At 37.7% G+C, this 13,186-nt stretch overlaps 1 protein-coding gene across 12 annotated transcripts in view; it reads right to left on the reverse strand.

Annotated features, from left to right (window-relative positions):
• LOC18428068 (WW domain-containing protein) overlaps positions 1 to 13,186 on the reverse strand; it is a 32,252-nt gene that overhangs the window by 15,291 nt on the left and 3,775 nt on the right. For all 12 annotated transcript variants that reach the window (XR_016047037.1, XR_016047038.1, XM_011622835.3 and 9 more), the window contains 3 exons: positions 12,060 to 12,155; positions 11,805 to 11,977; positions 11,621 to 11,680 (listed from right to left, as the gene is read on the reverse strand). Coding sequence is in view for 10 of the 12 variants with exons in the window: in XM_011622835.3 (XP_011621137.1) it covers positions 11,621 to 11,680; positions 11,805 to 11,977; positions 12,060 to 12,155 (329 nt within the window). In the remaining 2 variants the exon portion in view is untranslated. The remainder of the gene's footprint in view (positions 1 to 11,620; positions 11,681 to 11,804; positions 11,978 to 12,059; positions 12,156 to 13,186) is intronic.

Here is a 13,186-nt window from a genome sequence, read left to right on the forward strand (position 1 = left end):
GATTATGGAAACTTGCACGTGATGATGATGTGTATAATATCCTACCATAATGAGTTATTTTCCTACGGTAACAGTTGTCATATTTGAAAGATTTTCTTGCTGAAACAATTACTACATTTAGGTGATTTTCTTGCTGCAACATTCATACATAATGGTTGTAACTCCTATGCATATTGACCTACCTGTATTATAACTCCCATAAGGATCTATCTATATATAGGGCACATTGCACCATGATTTGTATAGAGTGAAAAAGACATCCATATTTACTTTATCTTGTGCTTGAATATTATGTTTTCACTCCTCTCTCCATCTTAACATGGTATCAAAGCAGAGCTTGAAACCCTAAGATAGCCATTACATCTAGTGACCCTAAAATCATGTTTTTTCTTCTTTCTTACGCGGGGCTTGAAGCTGTGGTGCATTAGCAACCTCGTATTTCCAACAAGATTATCTCGCTTTCCTTTACCAATGAGTCAGTTTTAATCCCAAACTCCTTTCATTTTCAACAACCTCATATTTCCAGCAACCTCACATTTTCAGCAAGATCGTCTCACTTTTCTTTTACCAATAAGTAAGGTTTATCCTAAACTCTTTCCATTTCCAGCAAAAACCCTAGATTCATTTTACCCACACAAAAATCACAAATATATTATATACCTTTATTGTTCAAAGAAATCAGAAAAAGGGGACCTTTGCAAACTATGAAACTAAGGAATTCGTACGTCAAAAAAAAAAAAAACTTCGGTCTTTGAGTTTTAGAGAAGGAAAAAGTCTGAAATCAAGTACAATATTTCCTTGGGAACTAGTAAATATGACCACCAAGGATTAATGACCACTACAATTAATCTAGATAGGACAAACTACTTAGAATAGTCCCAATCTACCAAAAAAGTTCATAAGAAGCCAAGAACATCAAGTTATATCACAAGAAAAGCAAGAAAAGTGAAAGACCCTCCCACAAATGATCCATCCATGATGAATGAGAAAGTGAGAACTTGACAATAATGGCATGGCTCCTTCATTCCATGCAGCCAAATATCAGCAAGGGGCTACTGTTTCTTAAGACTACAAAAGATACATGGGAGGCAGTAGCCAAGGCATACTCGCAACTAGAAGATCTTGCTAGAATTTACGAATTTCATCATGAAGTAGCAAATTTGTAGCAAGGAGAAATGATTGTGGAAGAGTACTTTGGGATACTAAAGCATAAGTGGAAAGACCTAGACCACTATCAGCTTATTAATCCCACCGTTGATGACATTAAAAAACAGGCCAAGCAACTGAGGATCTTTGAATTCTTAGTAGGCCTACATCCTAAATTCGAACTTCAAAGAATAAAATTTCTAGGAAAGAAATTTTATGTAAGGGAGGAGGCCAGTAGAAAGGCTATTGCAAAAGGACAAAACTCAAGCATCCATCCCGAACGATCAGCCTTTGCAACAAGCTTTAAGCAAGGAAAAGTCCAAACAAGTGGATCAAATTCGTGCCCCACTGTCTCCCGTCAAAAAGGAGAAACTCAAATGCTCCCATTCTGGGAAGAGAAGACACAACCGAGAGAATGCAAGTGCCCATACTATATCAAATGGAGGGGAGGAGACCTCAGCCACACAATCCAATGTATCTGATCTAAGAGATTCGGTCATCAAAGATTACAACACCAGTTGACTGCCCAAAGGCTTCACCCAGCTTTAAGACACCAGTAAAACAACCAAGTACATATGCAACTGCAAACCGTGCCACCAACTCCACCTCTTCTAAATCCTATATCATTGATTTAGGCGCTACTGATCATCTAATTGGTAAGAGAGTTGGTTTCTTGTTTTTTCCTCCTGCTTCTATGAAATTAAACTTGCTGATAGATCAATGAACATTGCCTTTGGAAGTGGAACATATAAACTTTTATCATCCTTGCCCTTATCCTCTACAATACATGTGCCTTCTTTTCCTTCTAATCTTCTTTTTGAGCTGCCTAACAAAACAATTAAACGACAGCGTCATACTCTATCCCTCACATTGTGGTTTCAAGACTTGAAATGAGCACGGTGATTGGTGGTGCTCATGAAGATAATGGGTTGTATCTGTTCAACACGAGATGCACTTATACTGCTCTCAAGTCTAGATCTAGAAGTCATGAGCAAGTCCTCTAGTGGTACACCTGCTTAGGCCACATGCCTCTAAAATCTTTAAAATTATTGTTTCTAGATAAGTTTGTTTCTTTGAATATTCCTCAGTTACAATGTGAGACTCGTCAATTGTCTAAACATTGTAGAATTTCTTTTTCATCTAGTGAAAATAAAAGTTCCAAGCCATTCCATCCTATTCATTATGATGTTTGGGGCCAAATTCAATAATTTATGTATTTGGATATTGGTATTTTATCTTATTCATCGATGACTACTCTTATTATACTTGCATTTATCTTATGAAAAGTAGAGCTGATATAGTCAAAATACTTCATAAAATGATTCAGACGAAATAAAAATTTTCCGTTTTGATAATGCACAAGAGTATCTATACAATAGGTTAAAAATTTATTTTCTTGAACATAGTATAGAAACTCAAACATCATATTCCTATAAACCAAAATAGAATGGTGCGGCAAAATGGAAAAATAGATACTTCTTAAAAGTGGTGAGAGGCATCTTAATAGGAATGAAGGTTCCTAAGATACATTAGGATGAAGCAATGCTTACTGCTGCCTCTATGGTCAATAGAATGCCTACACTTGTTCTCCATGGTGCTTATCCTTTCAAACTTCTCCACCATGCACCTCCTTTGTTTTCTCTTCCACCGAAAACCTTTGGTTGTGTCTGCTTCGTGCATGCCCTAATGTCGACAAGGAATAAACTAGGACCTCAATCCATGAGATGTATGTTCCCAAGACACTCAAACTCCCGGAAAGGATGTGTTACTGCCCAGAAACTAAAAGGAAATATGTCTCAAAGGATGTTACCTTCTTTGAGAATATGCTTATTTTTCTTCTCAAAGAGATTCGATATCCAATACACCACCGACAATCCTAATCCTCTCCTAATGATCACGAATAGATTCAGTAATCCACTCAAGGAACAGGTGGAATTTACTGAGAAAAAGTTGAATGTGTACAAAAGAACAAGGGAAAGTCCAATAAAATGATTAACCCCAACTCAATGACTCGTCAGGTACTTCTTCTCCTTCTACCTGTATGCCTTCTCAACTCAATTTACCAATTGCTGTAAGTAAAGAAAAAAGGACTTGTACTTCTCATCTAATCAATATGTTTGTTTCTTAGGCTTCATTTTCACCTTCCTTTTGAGCATAACTTTGCTCTACTTCCTCTATTCCTAGTCCCACCAAATTGTAGATGCACTGGCTCATCCACAATGGAAAGCAATCGTGATTGAAGAAATGATTGCCTTAGAGAAGCATCGAACATGGGATATAATTGACAGTCCAAAATGACATGTGGTAAGATGCAGGTGGGTGCATACCCTAAAACACAAATTAGATGGTTTGATTGAGAGATACAAAGCTCATCTTGTGGCTAACAATTTTACATAGTTATACGGTCTTGACTATAAGGAGACTTTTTGCTTCGTAGCACAATTGAAATCAGTATCTATCGCAAAAAATAGGAAATGGCTACTCCACTAATTAGACGTGAAGAATGCCTCTCTTCATGGACATGTGCAAGAGGAAGTGTATATGGAATTACCTCCTGGGTTTTTATCCTCAGGGCAAAAAGGGAAGGTTTGTAAGTTGAGAAAAGCTATATATGGATGAAAATAGTCACCTTGGGCATGGTTCAATAATTTCAATATGGCAATCTATCAATTCGGATTTCAGAGAAGTGTTTCAGATCATTCTGGATTTGTTAAAAGAGATTATTGTTCTACCATAATAAGGATAGATAATATGCTGCTCATAGGAAACAATAATCACGAGATTCAAAAAGTGAAATTTTTTGTGTGTTTTTTAAATCAAGGATCTTGGTCCATTGAAATACTTGTTACAGAGGTGGCTATGTTTAAACAAAGAATTTTTTTAGTCTCAAAGAACGTGTAGTCTTGATCTCCTCAATGACATACAAAGGCATGGACCCAAACCAATAAAATCTTCCCTAGAGGTCAATCACAAATTGCATGATTGGTAGTTAGAGCCTCTGAGTAACCCTGGTGTATATCAGAGATTAGTGGATTAAGTTATTTATTTGACTGTCACACGGCCACACATTGCATACGTTGTAAGTGTGGCGAGTCAGTTTATGCACGCACCATGCTCCCATCACTTGGAGGTTGTTCATCGCATTGAACAATATTTAATATATACTCCAAGGATAGGACTACTTAACACTAGTCATGGTCGCCTTGATGTACAAGGTTTCTACGATGCAGATTGGGTCGGCTGTTCTCATGATTCACCAGTGGCTATTTTATGCCAGTGGGTGGTAATTTAGTTACCTAGAAGAGTAAGAAATAGAGTGTTGTAGCTCGATCTTCAGCAAAAGCTACGTATCGAGAAATGGCAGGCTCCATTCTCTTTTTCAAGAGATATGTGTTAATGTATCAGCTTTTATTCCTCTAATGGGCATGATGGGCATGAGGCCCAAATGAACCTGCAATAATTATTTAGAGGATTTGCTTGCGGTAAAAATTACTACAATTGGGTGATTTTCTTCTTCTAGGAATCATACATAGTGGTTGTAGAGTTGCAATGCACATTGACCTACTGGTATAGTAACTCCCGTAAAGATCTGTGTATCTATAGGGCACACTGCCCCACGATTTGTATGTAATTTCAATATACTGATATCTATTACAAATGTAATGTCCCTCATTGTAATTTCTCAAGTACATAAGGAGATAAGAATAAATTGCTCCTTTGTATTCTGATATCTATTACTAATGTGATGTCCCCATTGTAATTTCTCAAGTACACCAGGGAATAAGAATAAATGCTCTTAACCCGCACCCACACACGTGCACGCACACAGACAGATCTATATCAATGACACATGCACACATATATATCTCAATGAATATGGTTTTCCACATCAATTGAATGGAAAAACCTAACCACCTTGTCTTCCATGCCACTGTTCCTCCTCTCCTTCCCTCCTCCATAAGGTTTCACATGGTATCAGAGCAAGAGGATCCAAGTCTCAAGATCAACATAACTCTAACTTGGTAATCCTCTTATAAACCCTTTCTCCTTGAACCCTGATCTCTTGTCTCTTCATTCTCCTTCTTCCATTCCAGTCCAAAGGAAAATTTCATCCTTTTTTCTTCAAACCCTAATCTTGTCTCTCTTCTTCCTTTCTTCCAGCCCAAGGTAAGATCTCATTTTTTTTCTTTGAAACCTTAACCTTCTGGCTTTTTTCATCCTAGTTCAAATGAGATTTGAGGATCCTAACTCAGATCTACTACTTTAAACCCTAATTTCATCTCTCCTATTACACTTGTATCTCCTCTATTAACCGATTTTTGCCTTATCTCTTCTCAAACCCTAAGCTTGTTCTATTCAATCTCCTTTCTTTCTCCAAAAATATTCCCTTTCTTCCTACTTAAACCTAAATCAGAAAACCTAAGAACCTAAATCAGAAAACCTAAGAATATTCTTCTATAAAAAAAAGCGGAAAAAAAAGAAAAATCTCATTTGCAAGTCTTTTGGCATATCAGACCCCCTCATTGCAGAGAAAAGGGATTACCCTTCATCTTTGTAGATGGGAACCATGTTTCAGCCTTAAGATTTCATACTCCCCCCCACCTTGCAGAGAAGGGATCTACCCTTCGTTTGTAAAATCTCTTTAACCATTTTTACATAAACCCTACTCTATCTCGTCCACTCGAACCCTTAAAAAAAATGGGTCCCTTTTCTCTCTTCTTTCTATTCCTTATATCTCCTCAACTTTCTTTCCTTATCAAATCGTACAAACTGATATCTTCTATAGTTAACCATAACACCCCCCACACCCCCACACCCCTCTTTCTCCTCCACCTTCTTATCATCCACACACAAAAATAAATTATAAAAGGAAAAATCCTTGAATCTCCTTGTCAAATTTTTTATCGTGGCCAAATTTTCTTCTTCTTCCCCTATTATCAAACACGACTCCATTAACTTTCTTGTGTGGAAACGTCAAATATCTCCTCTAATTTGTAGCCAAAATCTCATGGGGTCATCTCAATGGGACCAATCCCATGCCTCCAGAATTTCTTCAAAATGGAGTAGATAATAAAGGAATTTAAAACTTGTACCAACCCACAATCCCCCCTGACAATGGTACAACAGAAACTTGCAGAATACTCTTCACTCTTTGTGCTCGGAAGTATCTAATGCACAGACTCTTGAACTCCAAATGGTATTACAGCAAGTCAAACGAGATACTTCATCCATTACTGAGTTTTTGAACAGGATTAAAGTTGTGCCTTATAAATTAGAAACTATTGAAGATCTTGTTTTGGACCGCGAGAAAGTTATACATACAGTTGATTGGTTTCGGTCACAAATATAGGACATTTGGGGCCTCGATTAAGACACGGATTCCCACAATCAACCTTTGCTAAATTGTCCCTTTTGCAACATGAAATCATGTTCGTGCCACCAAATGCATGTTTAAAAGAACCAAGCACTAATGAAGGACATGATGTCTTAACTGTCACCAACTCCTTTGGACGCGGGTATGGTTGAGGTCAGTTTAGCCATGGTTGTGGAAGAGGAAAAAACAACTTCAATAATTCTGGTTACAATGATAATCGTTGAACTTCTTCCTATGCCACAGTCCGCAATCAGTTCTCAAATCGGGTAAGGCTCCACCCATATATCAACTTTGTGGGAAATGAAACCATATTGAAGTTAATTGTCGGCATACGTTCAATTACACCTTCAATAAGCCTCACTCTGGAGCACTAAATTCAGTGTCTCAATTCACAAATTAGCATGCTGCCCTTAGTCATGCATTCTCCGACCTAGATGTCAACCAGAGAATGGATCATGGATTCTTGACTTCAGGGCAGCCAGTCAGATATGGGTAAGTTTTCCTATCATGGTAGAGGAACCGTTGTCACTGGATAGAGAAATGTTCACCCCATCACTCACATAGGACATGCTTCCAATCCATCTTCTCCGCATTCTCTCTCTCCCAAATCCCTTTTTGCTCCCCATATTAAGCATAATCTTGTATCCACTTTTCAGTTCGTTGATAATTCCAACTCTTTGTTTCCACTACTTCTAGGCATGTGAAGAATTTAACACGAAGGAAACAATCGCTGAGGGAGAATGATATTGACCCTCAACTACCTGAAAGAAGACAAACCCACTCCAAGTGGCTTGAAGTCCACTTCAGTTTTGATGTTTACAATTGGTCTGTCTAAGTTAAATAAAGGAAAGGTTGATGCCTGGCATCGGCATTCAAGGCATCGTCACTCCAGTTACTCCAGGTTTATTGATAATCTTGCTTTAAAAGGATTACTACTACACTTTCTAAGTCCAAGTCTGATAATTTTGTATATTCAAGTTGTCATTTATGAAATGTCATGCACTTCTATTTGTTTCTCACAAGAAACGAGCTATTTACCCTTTTGAGTTGTTACATTTTGATGTGTGGGGGCCATCCCAAAAGAATTTGTTTCTCATGCTACATATAATGTTATTTTTATCGATGATTATAGTCGATACATTTGGATTTTCTTTCTCAAACACAAATTTGAGGTGTTTGCTTTTTTTCGCCAATTTAAATCCTTCATTGAAAGTCCCTTCTTAGATCATCATCATAGCCTTTTCCCAACTATTTGAGGTTGGCCATATGAATCCTGGTCTGCCATCTGCTCTATCAAGGACCATACCCTCAATGAAGCCATAAGCCCCTATATTTTTTCTAACTACTTTCAAGCATGTCCTTTTGGGCCAACGCCTTGCCCTTTTTTAGCCTTCCACTTGAACCAACTCACACCTCCTAATAGGTGTTGTATTGGCTTTACGCTACACAAGGTCAGCCCACCTAAGTCTATTTTTTCTCGTCTTATCGCCTATTGCAGTCACACCTAAGGTCTTGCTAATGTATTCATTTCAAATTCTATCCCTTCTTGTCTTACCACTCATCCATCTCAACATCATCATCTCAGCTACATTCATCCTATAGGTATGTTGTTTCTTGACTACCTAACTTTTCGCCCTATAAAGCAAAGTTGGTCTCACAGTTGTCCTATAGAACTTCCCTTTCAGCTTCATTGGTATGCAGCGATCACATAAAACTCTAGTTGCACATCTCCACGTCGCCTACCAATCTCTAATTTTATGTAAGATATCCTCAATCTCTCCATTTTCCGATATTATTGACCCAAGATATCAAAAGTGCGCCCTTTTTGGTATTTCTTGGCCATCAATATTAACTACTTCCTCGTTTCAACACCTATTATTACTAAACTTGCATTCCATATCTCTGTCTTAGTCCAGTTAATTTTAAGACTTTTAGATTTTAAAGCATCCCTCCAAAGTTCTAACTTTGTGTTGACGGCACTTCGGGTCTCATTGATCAAAACTATGTCTTTTGCAAACAACATACATCACGGTATCTCATCTTGTAGGTGCCTAGTTAAGTCGCCCATAACTAGGACAAAGTGGTATGGGCTCAATGCTGACTCTTGATGCAGACATATTATCACTAAAAACTCACTCGTCACTCCACTAGTTGTCCGCACACTAGTTAGCACTCCCTCGTATATTTCTTTCACCAAGTCAATATAGTATTTGAAGACTCCTTTCATTTCCAACACCCACTAAATTAAATCTCGAGGTACTCTATCATAAACTTTATCTAGATAAATAAATACCATGTGGAGGTCTTTTCCTTCACCCTAAACTTCTCAATAAATTGCCTAAATAGGAAATTGCCTCAATTGTTAACCTACCTAGCATAAAACCAAATTGGCTTTATTTGTTAGCACTCAAAAAAAAAAAAAAAACTGAATTGGCTTTCGAAGCACTCGTTTCATGCCTTAGTCATTGCTCAATCACTCTCTCCCACAGCTTCATAGTGTGGCTCATAAGTTTGATCCCTCAATAGTTCACACAATTCTGCATGTCTCCTTTGTTCTTGTAAATAGGTACCACATTGCTTTTCCTCCATTAATCTGATATTTTCTTTGTTCTCAACACCTTGTTGAATAGCTTGGTTAGTTGGTCAATGCCAATCTCCCAATGCACTTCCAATCCTCTATCGGGATACCATCTGTCCTAAGGCCTTTCCTATCTTCATCCTCTTTAAGACTTCTTTCACTTTCGATATTCTAATCCTACGACTGTATTTATAACCTCCGCCCTCATTTATGCCAATGGTATCTTCTACCGTTGTGTTCCCACTGTGTTTGCCTTTTAATAATTTTTTGAAATAAACTCTCCACCATTTGTTGACCTCTTCATCCTTCACAAAGACCCTTTGATCCTCACTTTTAATACATTTAATATGTTGTAGATCCCTACACTTTTTCTCTCTCAATGTTTGCTAATTTAAAGAGATTTTTTTCACTTTTTATTGTTCCCAGTTTACAGTATATATTATCATATGATTTAAGTTTAACCTTACTATTTGTTTGGCGATTTTCTCAGCATTTATATATCCTTCTAAGTTTTGATCATTTCTATTACATTGCCAAGTTTGATACCATAATCATTTTTTGCTAATAGCCTTCTAAACCTCATCACTCCACCACCAAATTTCCTTATTAGAACTTCTTTTCACTCTAGTTTCTCTTAAAACTTCTTTTGCCACTTTCTTAATACAGCCAGCCATCTCATTCCACATAACATTGACCTCATGTTTAGAGTTCTATTTTCCTTATTTAACTAATTTATCCCTAAATAAGTCTATTTTCTCTTCTTTTTTTAAATTCCACCACCTACTTCTTGGAAACCTATTGATTTCACCCCTTCTCTTCCATCTCTTTATGAAAGTCCCTTCTTACATAAGATTATTAATTTTCATAGTGATGGTGGGGGTGCATTTTACATCCATAGTATTTACCAAGTCCTCTTAGATAATAGAACACATCATAAAAACATTGTCCACACAACACACCAAAGCAAAACAGGATAGCTGAGAGTAAGAACCATCGCACCGGCATATGCATATGAGCGAGGTCTCTTTCGATCTTTGGAGTGAGGCATTTCAATACAACTCTTTATCTCGGCGAATTAAAGGTGCTTGGTGAACTATTACCTTATTATGTTGTCTATGGGCATCATCAAAGTTATGCCTTTTTTAAAATTTCTGGTTGCATTTGCAATGTCTATGTTGACAAGACCTTGTGTAACAAATTTTCAACAGGGTCTGAAGCATGATGATCTGTAGGCTATGCCGATGATTATAAATAGTATTGATGTTTTAATCCAAAAAAATCGACATATCTACATCTCTAGACATGTTTTTAATGCGCACCATTTTGTTATGCCCATTGGGCTATCCAATTTTGATAATCGACTGCTAAAAAATTCCAATCAGCAAGCTAATTCTTCTTTGCAGCAATCCATAGCTACTGCTATGCAGCCTTGGTTAACTCCTCCTCATGAAGCATTGTCATATTGAAGCAACTCCTCCAATAATTGCACATCCCCTGGTATTTCACTCGACAACACTAGCTCCAATACTGGTGGCCATGATTACTTGACTAATGAAGCCGAGACCATGGGCTTACTGGTAATGTTGGCGACCATTAGTCTGCTCCGCAATCCTTCCATAAGATGGGTGCCACCAATAACAACAGCACTGCACCTAACCGCTGGGCAGACCAGAGCATTCTCAACTTCAGTCTATCATCACATATCAATGTCAGTTCCATCCAAAGAATTCTCAACTGCAATTAGTGTCAAACCCAGAACCCACTCAGCCTCCTCCCACTCCGACACCTCTTCTGCTTTGCTGTTTTATGCATGTGCTATATCTGGCAAATAAGTGGGTCGACTATGATAGCTTTTTAGTCACTAGAGTAGACCTTCTTAATAGAGATTAAAAAGATATGCAGACACATTTAACAGTTTAAGCAGCAATTTGACCAGAGCCTAAAGGAAAACCTTGGGAACCAATCATTTTTATAAGCAACTAGGGAGGGGATATAAGGTGGTGCTATGCAGGACCTTTGGGCAAACAAGGTGCTTTGTTGGCTGAGTAAGGGTTGACCTCAATGTTGGGAGGTGGAAAACGGTGCCCTAGACGTTGTTTACTAAACATTCATGCTTAATGCTTTACTACTATCTTAGCATCTTGAAGGAAATCTCAATGAGATTAAGAACCTGTTTATTTGTTCCTCTTGGGTGTCCAAAGCTGATCATGTCGTCCAGGAAACCACCAAAGGCAACAGGTTAGTCAATTTTGGTGCCTCTTTTTTGTTTTTGTCTGCAGGGAACTAGACTCATGAGAATAGGTTGAGGTTTTAGTTCAGTCATGGGCCAGGTGTCGTGTACAGACACCAACAAGGTATGTATTAACTAGCAATTAGTTGATAAATAGACTCACAGTCAACTGCACTTTAACAACATATTTGAAAGACACGGCAAATCTACACACTAATAACAAATGATTAGAATAAGAAATGCAAGCATCAACAAGAAAGTCCATAATAGGAAGGGTAATGAAGAAACTGACCCAACCGGGCGGCAACTCTCCCGATGTTGTCACATGAGTTGAGCAAATATCTGTCAACTTCTGAAATTCAGTAAACACAAACAAAAGAACTATCAAAACACATTTCACGATTCGATGAAGCTTGTGACTGCACATCAATGTACTGAAAGGTATCTTGGAGAGTAAAGCGCATGAAAGAACTTGCATTTTCATTTATTGCAGGACCACCAGATGTGCTACCATCTTTGAGGATTCCCCGAGCTTTCAGCTTCCGCTTAAGGTATTCAGGCAGTTCTTTCCTTTCCACCATGCACTCCGACTCTTTGCTCATTTCACCATTCTCTGAGCTCACTCCAAGAATAGCATGCCCAGATTTGTCTGTTGGATAACAGCATGTAATTAGCCCAATTAAGATATTTTTCCAAAGTAGGAGGAGGCCAGGTTTTGCAACAGTGATCACCCTTCTTGGATTCGATGCTGAACATTGAAAGCTTTGTGCTACCATGATAAGCACCACCTCCCGGTACACCATATCCGTTCCCGATTTCCACGTTGCCTAGAAGAATAGCACATGGTTATTCATTTGCAAGAATGAAGACTTCCAGTAATAATTACATTAAAAAAATAATAGAAACTCAGGAAACCTAGTCTTCACAAAAGACAAATGAGATGCAAGAGGCACATCCATAAATTTTGAGCTAAGCAACAGAAACCACTGGTTTCTTATTTAATTAGTAGCACAAGTATAGTAGATCTACTTCATATTCAACAAGTGGACTGGCACTTGACATTTCAATAAAGATCCCCCAGGGGGAAGAGGGGGGAAAAAAAAGAAAAAAAAAACGCGTAGAAACTGCATGCAAAAAAGAAACTAGATGTTTGTACTCAAGGTATCTAACACAAGTAATACCACAGCAGATATATTAAAAAATAAACGTAATGTAATGCCTGCAATTTAGTCTAAAAACAAGTATTTCACTGGTCTAACAAACATTAACATCTGTATATTGCAGCAAGATAATCATTACCTAAGAGTGACTCTAGACAATTTATGTTATTGATGCTCCTTTTTGTACCCCTGTGACATTGTACATCAATATCCATGCCCCTCAGGCAGTCCTTTATCCTCACATTACAGATCCCATGGATGGAATTTGGCAAATAAAAGAGGAGGTTCATGCATGTGAGATGGATGATCCCTGTATTCTATAGGTTTGTTCCTCTTAGAACTCTTGGGATTTGTCATGGTTGGCGATGATTGATATGCTTGAATTCAATTTTTTTAATTCTGCCTTCATTATTGATTGAGTCCTTAAGTTCATTAAACCATCTTTTTTATTGTTGAAATGATGTCTGCAAGGGCAGTCACCAGTGGGCGCCAAATTGATGAAGTAACAAAAGGTTTAATTCAGTTTTTTCCTTGCCACAGTAACTAGTGTACACTGGTTTTTCCTTTTTCTATCTTTGATAATTAAATAGGGATTCATGATATTATTATTATTGAATTGTTGAGCACACAAATCAAGATGATTTCACACTGATCACATCTACAATGTCAATTTAAGTTACAATGGGTATCCAACAACA

Source organism: Amborella trichopoda, chromosome 13 (assembly GCF_054954075.1).
Source record: "Amborella trichopoda isolate Santa Cruz 75 chromosome 13, AtrichopodaSantaCruz75HAP2 v2.0, whole genome shotgun sequence".
In the NCBI taxonomy this organism is placed as follows: Eukaryota; Viridiplantae; Streptophyta; class Magnoliopsida; order Amborellales; family Amborellaceae; genus Amborella; species Amborella trichopoda.